This window comes from Streptopelia decaocto (assembly GCF_964273445.1).
Source record: "Streptopelia decaocto genome assembly, chromosome: 16".
Lineage (NCBI taxonomy): Eukaryota > Metazoa > Chordata > Aves > Columbiformes > Columbidae > Streptopelia > Streptopelia decaocto.
Window position 1 is genome coordinate 4,957,250 of NC_138671.1, and position 9,663 is coordinate 4,966,912.

The following is a 9,663-nucleotide window of genomic DNA, read 5'->3' on the forward strand; positions in this document are numbered from 1 at the left end:
GAAAAGCTGAGGAGCCAGAGCCACTCAGAAGCAAATCTTGTCTCATTTACAGGCCTGAGAGTCTGCGGCAACCCCACTGAAACAGAGTGGGAATTAGTGCTCGTGTGATGTGGGGGAGGCGGAGGAGATGTTGCTCTCCCTCCAGCCCATCCTGCTCCACCGCGGCCAGGCTGCGGGTGCTGGGGTACGTCCTCACTCCCCAAAGCACCCAGCCTTTCACACCCCCACTGATCTTCTGTTTCTCCCTCCTTGCTGGTCTCCCATGCCCTCGAGGTTCTTCTCCCAGTCCTCGTGGTTAGGATGGAATGCTCAGAGGCTTTGTTTTTCTTTCACATCTCTGTCTGTCTTTCCTGCAGCCACTTTCCTCTCACTCACCTTCTCACTCTCTACAACTACTTGGAAAGAGGTTGTTCCATGGAGGGGGTTGGTCTTTGCTCCCAATGAACAAGCAACGGGACGAGAGGAAATGGCCTCAAGTTGCACCAGGGGAGGTTTAGATTGGATGTTATGAACAATTTCTTCCCATAAAGGGCTGCTGGGCATTGGAACAGGCTGCCCAGGGCAGTGGTGGAGTCACCATCCCTGGAGGGGTTGAACAGACAGAGATGAGGTTCTTGGGGACATGGGTTAGAGGGGGATGTGCAGTGTTGGGTTAATGGTTGGACTCATTAGTCTTGAGGGTCTCTTCCAGCCACAACGACTGTATGATGGGATGACTTGGATGTCCAGCAAGCGCCCACACTGCAGCACCTGCTGCTGCCGCCCCCCAGCAAGACCCTGGCTGCAGGACGGTCCCCCGGCCCCAGCGCGGCCGTGGCAGCCGGCACGTCCCACGGCCGAGCCCCCGCGGCCCGGGGAGCAGCTGGTCCACCCCCGGCCGTGCCTCCTGCGGCCCCGCCGCGCCCCACACCCGGGTGTCCCGGCGCAGGCACCGCCGGGGGCTCCGGAGGGACCGGGGGTGACGCCGGGGGTTGGCAGCATCGCTGGGGGGGCTGCAGTATGTGTGACCGCGTGGCCTAATGGATAAGGCGTCTGACTTCGGATCAGAAGATTGAGGGTTCGAGTCCCTTCGTGGTCGGCTCTTTTTTTCCCACCCCCATTTTTAAGCCCGCTCCAGCTGTTCCCGCATCGCGCCTCTTCCCCTCACGGGCGGGTGGAGGGAGGAAGGAACCGACCCGTGTGTCGGTCCCGGTACCGCCGCTCCCGGTATCGCCGCCCCCGCCGCCGCTTCCCCTGGAGCCCCGGGGGGGTTTCCCCGGGGTCACGCGCGGGGTCACCTTCGCGCCCCCGCAGCGCGAGGTCGTGCGGCACGGGCCGTTCTCGCGGGCCGGGGCGCGCGATTCGCGCAGCCCCAGTGGCCTAATGGATAAGGCACTGGCCTCCTAAGCCAGGGATTGTGGGTTCGAGTCCCATCTGGGGTGGGCACCCTTTTACCAGTGCCCGCCCCGTTTCTGTGCTCTTTCTCCCCGTTTTAGTGCCAGCAGCCCCCCGCACCGCTGCTGGACCTTCTGCTGCTGTACACGGGCTGTGCATGGTCTATACATGATGCTGTTGGGATGATGTGGTTCTCTACTCCTGGCTGGCAGTCCCAATTTAGACCTGATGAGAAAAGGAAGAAACAAGTAGCAGCTACAAACCACCACAGGCTTAGGTGCAAAGGCAGATGCTTTATCCATCTGGTTGCATGGTCCTGCATGCCGAGTGCTCAGGTGAGGCTGTCACTGAGGGAACAGCAGGCAGGTTTTGCCTTGCGACCTGTTAATGAAATGATGATTTTTGGAGGGGTGTTAATGAAAGGACCCTATTTGGAGGGGAGTGTGCACACACCACAGGCTCTGCCCCATCCGCCTGGGGCATGGGGACCTTTCAAAGTGTCCCAGAAGGTGCAAAAGCAGAACAGTTAAAACTGTTTTTTTAGCCTTCTCTGCGCAGAGATGGGTCTGTATCAGGTCAAGGCTGAACAGGGAATTTCAGCTGCATTTTGAGCCCCTTCGGCTGCTCCCCGTATCATCAGCTTTATCTGACCCCCAATAAAAAGCCAACTGGTGCTGGGGGGGTGACGACCCTGCAGGTGTCACACAAACCTCTTCCCAGAACACGACAAGCTCTAATGGGAAGAAAGCTTTACTCCTGTGCCAGAAACCACAGCTCAACTGGTGGCTGGGGGTTACGCAGTTTGGCTGTGCTGCCGTGGGACCAGACTCCTCCATGTACATCAATTCGGTGTAATGCCCTCTCAGGTTTGTTGCATTAACAAGCTGCTCGGAGGGTCTTTTGCTATGGAATTAATGGATTTTAAAAGGAAGCTGCGGTCAGAGTGATATCACACCGGTAAAACCTAAAGTGAAGTTTCTTTCTAAGTACTTTTTCTCTGTTAGGTGTGGGAAGAAATGACTCTGCTGCCTGGAAAGGAGCAAACCCATCGAAGCTCCGGTCGCTGGGCCGCTGGCAGCCCCAGGCAGCCGAGCTGCAGGTCCCTGTGCTGCGCAGCAAATGCTGCCCAATTTGGGGGCTGGGGAAGGAGCTAAAGGGGTTGTGTCACCTGGGGACCAGTCGACTTCCACCTCTTTGTGTGACCAGCTTCAGTGCTGTGGTTGAAAACATGGCCAGAGCACTTTTGCATCCTTCTTACAACTCTGAATGGCATCAGGTGTGGTTTTTTTGGGGGGGGGAGGGGGTGATCACTTGGCTTCTTTTGGGCAATGTTTTCTCTGCATCTCCCGGAGATGCCGTACGTGCCCTCCCGCTGGGGCGTCTTGGTGGCAGCATCACGAGGGGCCTGGGCTGGTTTGTTGCTTGGTCTGAGGGACGTCCATCGGCAACGGCCTCGCTCGCGCAGCACCAGCCTTTGTTCCTGCTGTTTCTCTCCTCTCCTGCCTCTGCAGCACTAAGTCTCAGCCAGCAGAAGGCTGAACTCTTTTTTTAGGATTAGATGAGAACTGCACATTTTGGGGAGAAGCCGAGCTGCACCAGGAGGAGAATGCAGGGGGTGTTATTGATAATGGACAGGAGCTTAACGAGGCCTGTGGTGTTTCTCTTTGTGTCACACTGTTATGCTATAGTGACATTGGGGGTGGAAAAGAGTCACTATGCTATAGTGGTGCTACAGCGGGTGCTTGTTGACAGCGGGTTCGGTCATTGACACTGTGACCCTCACACCAAATGCTGTCACGGGACAGGATGAGGTGTCTCCAGGGCCCTGGTTGTCCCCATCCTTCCTCCCTTCATCCCCGGCCTTGAGAGATGGGAGTGTGGGTGATGCACAGGGGGTGTCAGGGCCACCCATGGGACCCTCCCGGTGTGTGTCACTGTCCCCAAAACAAAGTTATGGGGGACCACGTGGCCTAATGGATAAGGCGTCTGACTTCGGATCAGAAGATTGAGGGTTCGAGTCCCTTCGTGGTTGTTTTAGATTCACGGGAGATACTCGACTTGTTTAATTTCCATCACCACCAGCTTGCGGGGACGGCAGTCGATATCCCATGGGGTGAGAGCATCCTCGGGGGCATCAGACCCTCATGGCTGCGGGGGGCAAAGCTTGAGGGAACGTGGCAGCTTTAGGGTGGGATCTGCCCTGAAAATCCCCAGGGTTCTCCCGGGAGGATTTATGTCGCCACGGCGGGGCAACAGCCCAGGGAGCCCTGTCCTGGGGTAGAGGCCAACTGGAGCTCAGCCCTGGAGCTGGGTGGGGCTGGGCCCCAGCTGGGGCTGGTTACCGGGGGGAGATAAAAGGGCAGGAGTGGCCAAGGCTGGGGCTTTTTGCTGCTGCAGAGAGTGTCTGGTGAGCTACTGTTGGGCTGAGGTGAGGCACAGGGGTTTGTGTGTGTAAGGGGGGGGGGGGGGCATCCCGCGTCACCCCTCCCTGCAGGGCACCTGCTGCAAAGAGCCAGAGTGGGGAAAAAGCAGCTGTTACCCCAGGTGGGACTCGAACCCACAATCCCTGGCTTAGGAGGCCAGTGCCTTGTCCATTAGGCCACTGGGGCGGCGCAAAATCCGTCTACCCCCACCTCTGCCCCGCGCCCCCCCCGCCGCGGGTTCCGGAGCAAACGGCCCCGCTGTTCGGGGTGGCGGTTGATGGCACCGAGAACCGGCGGCGGGCACCGGCACCTCCCGCCCGCCGCGGCGGGACAGCGGCGTCCTCAGCCCCCCCTATTTGTTTGCCTCCCCCGCCGGCGTTTCAGGGCTGCGCACAGAACCGGGGCTGCGCTGGGCGGTGGCGGGGCCGGTGCCGCCTGTTCTGGGGACAATCAGTCCCCATGAGCTGTGTGGGACACCCCGTTCCCGCGTGTGGCGGCCGCGCTCCCCTCTGGCCACCAGAGAGTTAAGTGACGGCACTAAGAATGCGTACGTACGAAGCCCCAGTGGCCTAATGGATAAGGCACTGGCCTCCTAAGCCAGGGATTGTGGGTTCGAGTCCCATCTGGGGTGACTCTTTTCCACCCCAATGTCAGGTCCTGGGGTTCCCCCGCTTGGAGGGCGGTTGATTCACCTTTGTGGGGCACCCTCAGCGCACCCCCACCCCCTTCTTGGGCATCCTGAGGTGCATGATGTTGGCATAGAGTTTCTGAACACGTTTTTATTCTCTCTCAAACATGCACCTCCTCCAAATCCTGGTGTCCAGCGCTGGCTCCGAAGACTTAAGCAAAACGTTGCAAACTTTATGGTAAAATCTGAGGAGGGAGGACTGAGCAGCAGGTGATAATGTGGCAGGGGGGGTCTCCTGGGCAGAGGTCTCAGCTGAGGCTGTCACTGCCCCAGCTGATGTTCATGTGATGATTTTGAGGGTCAGAAATAATACCAGAAGCAGTGACAACACCCTACTTGTGAGCCCTTCCCAAGGGGAGCAGGCTGTGAGTGCCCCACACACCGCACTGTGCCCCAGATAAGCCCCAGCTGAGAGCACTTTCAACTCTTATTTTGAATTTCTGCCTAAAACAGAACCCCCTCTCCTCACCCCAGGTGGGACTCGAACCCACAATCCCTGACTTAGAAGGCCAGTGCCTTATCCATTAGGCCACTGGGGCCATATGAAAACATGAAAAAAGTGTCATTTTGGTATTTTTGAGATCCCTGAGTGAACCGAACTGGCATTGATGAAATCGACATCACACCTGTTTGAACAGGGTCCCCTGATCAGTGACTCCCAAAGACTCAGCCTAAGGATTTTCGGCGTTCTTCCCGTACTCACAGAGCGGTTTCTGAACAGGGAGCAACCGCCTCCTGCCAAATTCCTGCCATGGCTTCAGGTTAATTTAACAAAATGACATGCGCTTTCTTCGGTTTGGAAAAATTTGAGAAAATAATTGAAGTAGTAAACACTCCATTTACTACTTAGCTGTGCAGTTAGACTGCCTTTTCCTGCAATTTCCCCCCAAATCTGCTGCTGTTTGTGTGTTCAGCAGCAGAGGGTGCTCTCACTGAGCAGATGACCCGGTGAAGAGGACAAAGAATTTAAAAATTCAGATCTGTCAACTACTTTTTTAAAGTTTCAAACGTGAACAATAATTTTCCTGCACAATGATTGACAGGCTGTCACAGTTTATCACGATGTTCAAAAGGAGATGATAAATACTTTTATTTACATTTTTAGACCATTTTTATTCAATATAGTTTGAGCTGAGTGTCATCTCCAGCTGCCGACACCATTCCTTTAAAGAGACGGTATGACACGGGCTTCAATCTCTGCTGTTCAGTCAAAGTCTGCCTTCCTGCTCTGTTTTATAGTTGAGTGTATCTTCTTCTGTCGTAGTCGTTCACGGTTCATTTTTTCCACCCTAAAACAAAATGAAACAGTCCTTTAGTGTACCAAGAAAACATTTAAATATTCAACTTTGAGCACAGTAATAATGTGGATTCAATGAGCTGACGAATGTCTGCAGATGGAAAAAACAGTCCTTGCTCTTGGGATGTTACACAGGAGAGCAGTTAAGATCTAATGGACCAGTGAGATAGATAGATATATCTATATATTTAAAAGAAAATCCAAATGAGCATGGAGAAGATTGTTTACGGAGGGTGAAAACTAAATAATGGAACATGATAATCTGAATCCATCTCAATTAAAGGCTTTTTCAATGCAGATACCTCTCTATGAGTTTCTGTGTAGTCTCCTTAGACACCACCTTGGGTTTCTCAGTGGCCTCTGTGACCATGGTTCGGATTTTTTCGAGACAAATCGCCAGATTCCTCATCTGGTAGCGACTCTCTTCAGAGTTCACGATCAGCTCCCCAGCTCGGTTTATCTTATTCCTGTGCTAAAGAGGGGAAACCATGATGTGGTCATTGACACCTTGTTACACGTGTCATGTTCTGCCTGAAAATGTCAAATTCAAGCCATGGCTGGAAGGGCGAGGGCAGTTACCATCAATGCCATCTTTTCTCTTGTAGCCTCTGGAATCCAGTCTGCTGATGCCAGGTGGAACCGAACTTCTGCCTTGGTGTTCACTGGGAGGGAAAACAAGATCTTTTTTTCAATCTAAGTTTTAGGAGATGATTCAGTCTGTTCACTGATGCCTTTGAATACAGGATGGTTTCAGAATTCCTGAAAGATCAGGGTTTTTTTTCCTTGCTGTATTTTCCCATATCACTCTACAAGACAAATTATAAATTTTTATGGAGTCTCAATCATAGTATTTGCCTTTCTAGACATTACAAGATTTACTGCTATTACCAGTCACTAACTGCCTTATTTTTAATGGCAGTGGCAGGACAGGAAGTATTTTTAATTTATTTGAATTAAGCTGAGAACTTATTGCACTGTGAAGTTTCAGACTCCAGTTGGCTTGTTGTGTGTTTGATTACTGAGAACTGATTAGACAGAAGTGGTGTTTGGTGTGATGTGTAGCAGCAACGATCCCAGGAAGGGGTTTCTAGGAGAATCCAATATGGTACCGCTGGTCTTGAGCGCTGTGAGGACTTAGTTGTATTAAAACACAAGGTAATGACAATGAAAAATTAGCGCTGGGGCACACAGAGGTGCTCTTTAACTTCAGTCTCCCAATATTTCAGAAAGATGGACCCAATTTGAAATCACTGTAACCCTGAAATTGGGCCTATCTTTTGAAACACCCTGCATAAAGAAACAACTTAAAGGTCGGGATTTCTTCCTTCTAAGTCTGTTCCTCACCTTTATTGACGTGCTGGCCCCCGGGGCCGCTGCTGCGGCTGTAGGACACGCTCAGACGAGCTGCAAGAGAAGGCTCCGGGTTTAGCTCTGTGCGTTAAGCACAGGCTCCCTAGTCCCGGGTCTAACCCAGGTCTGTTTTGGGGGAAGGCTCACCCAGGGGGATGTCGAGGGTGTTTGGCTGCGTCTCCTCCTGGAACACACGGTGGGATAACGGTGTCAGGGGCTGTGCCAGGGGGAGAGGGGGCCGCCCCACCGGCACGATCGCTCCCGGGGGGACGGATCCGTTCCGGGGGCCTGGGGCTGCCTGGCCCCGCCCCTCCCGCCGAGCCCCGCCCCTCCGCAACACCATCATTTTGGTAAGCCCCGCCCACCAAATATGCCCCCGCCCTTTTAAAATCAGCCCCGCCCACCCCCATTGTCAGCCCCTTGTGTTAAGCCCCGCCCACGCCTGATGGCACCGCCCTTTTATATCAACCCCGCCCACCCGCTGTCACTCAGGGACTAAGCCACGCCCCTCGCTCGTCTTCTCCCCCCCCGCCCCACTCACCGGAGCGCTGGCGGCGCCGTCCTGCCGCGGCGGATACAGCTTGTCCAGGCTGTAGGCGCTCCGGTACTCGGTCCCGGCGGCGGCCCGCTGCGAGAACCGGGCGGCGAGAAGCCCCGGCCGCGACCGGCACAGCACCCGCAGCGTGCGCGCCGCCATCTTGGCTCCCGCCGTGCGCCTGCGCCGCCCAGTCCCCACGGAAACGGCGGCCGAGCGGAGCGTTCCGGGGCGGGGGGCTGTGCGGCCGGGGAGCGATGTTATGGGGGTGTATGGGCTGTGTGGTGATACATGGGATCTATGGGGTGCGTGGTGTCCGTGAGGCCTGGGGACATGTGTCTGTGGGCGCGGTTTAGGGAGTCTGCGGGGTATATGGGGATATAGAGGGTCTGAGGGGTAAATGGGGATATAGGGGGTCTGGGGAGTAAATGGGGATATAGAGGGTCTGGGGGGTATATGGAGGTATAGGGGATCTGGGGGTGTGTGGGTATATAGGGGGTCTGGGGGTGTGTGGGGATATAGGGGGTCTGCGGGGTAAATGGGGATATAGGGGGTGTGGGGAGTATATGGGGATATAAGGGGTCTGGGGGGTAAATGGGCTCCGTGGGGAGCTCTGCGGGCTGGGTTGATGTTCGCAGTGCAGGCAGCGGTGTGGGGCAGCGTGCTCACACCTGCACCTTCGGAGCTGAGCAGCAAAAGTGAAAATAAATCCAGCATTTTTAATGTACTGTCTAGTTTCTGTACCTGGCGTGCTTCGGCTTTCAGATTTTAATCTGCTCAAGAGTGCTAAAAAGTTATATATACATATAATTTTTATTTTTAATGCTGATACAGCAGCACATATGTGTTTGCAGGTGTGTAGGAGAGATGCTGAGGTGGATGGAGGATGCAGGGGAGTAAAGCACTTGTAGAAATCCTCCAGCTCTTACTCCTGTTGGAGCTGTCAGGTCAGCTTGACAAGAGGGTGCGTGCTCGAGAGGGGCAGGGTTTGCTATTTCTGGCAGCAGGAAAATGCACAGGCGGGGATGGGGCTGTCATTTGCTCTGGTGTTTTGACAGGAGCTGATGATCTTTTGTTTAAAACTGGGGGTGAAGTCAAAACAAGCATTTTGAAGGTGATATAAAAGACACCGAGTGATTGAGGACCTGAGCTGGGTCCCTTCTAGATAATCAGTGCAAAATCAGGAAATTCAGTCCTTGGGAAAGGAGCGGGTCCTGAACGTTGATGGTTGGTCTGCCCTGACTGCTGAGCAGTGCTTGGGGACCAAGGAGGGCTCCACACTTTGTTTTAAAAAAACCTCTGTGTCTTGGAGTTCTTCTGCTCTGCTTCCCCCATCCAAGCTTGGCTCTAAGGAAAAAACCCAGAACTGTCAGAGTCAAACCGTGCCATCTGGTGACCTTAATTTCTAATAGGGAACAGGTAAACGTTTGTGATTTGTGGCCAGAGGGATGGGTAGAATATCCAAAGCAGGATGACTCATGCTACCAACAGTTTTCAAACATGTCCACATTGTTCCTGTGCTGGTAACACACGCCAAGGTTGGTGTCGTTGAACAGGGCACAGAGGGGCTGGGAACGGAGCCTGAAGGTCACACCGTTGAAGCCAGACCCATCTAAAAGGACTTTTCTCTGTTTTTTGCTTCATTCCCACACTGCGTTGGTAGGTGCAGGTGTTCAAAGAGCAGAATGATCTCTGCTTGGGTGGTTGGAAACGGCTCTCCCTGGCAGGCAGGGCTTAAAATGACAAGGTCTGACTTTGGCGTGACACAGGGAGAGCTGAGCTTTTGACATTTAAGCTGGAGACATGAACAGCCTCTGGTGCTGGCTTAGAAACCAAGTCGAGCCTGGTTGGTGATGGTGGTCAGTGGTGAGCAGGAGCTGTCAGCAGCTGTCCCTGAAATATGATGGAAAAGCTGATGTGGCCAAGGAGATGGTCACTCCCAGTGACACTGAGGGCACAAGTCACTGAGGTAGGAGCGAGTGGGGACTTTGCGGGA

At 54.2% G+C, this 9,663-nt stretch overlaps 1 protein-coding gene across 1 annotated transcript; it reads right to left on the reverse strand.

The window, feature by feature from the left end:
• Positions 1-5,538: 5,538 nt before the first annotated feature.
• Positions 5,539-7,871, reverse strand: MRPL58 (mitochondrial ribosomal protein L58). Its single transcript, XM_082067114.1, has 6 exons — positions 7,674-7,871; positions 7,280-7,316; positions 7,127-7,186; positions 6,362-6,444; positions 6,085-6,254; positions 5,539-5,774 (listed from the first exon to the last, which is right to left on the reverse strand). The coding sequence occupies exons 1-6, from the start codon at positions 7,827-7,829 to the stop codon at positions 5,690-5,692; spliced, it is 591 nt and encodes a 196-aa protein (XP_081923240.1). The 5' UTR covers positions 7,830-7,871; the 3' UTR covers positions 5,539-5,689.
• Between the last annotated feature and the right edge of the window lie 1,792 nt (positions 7,872-9,663).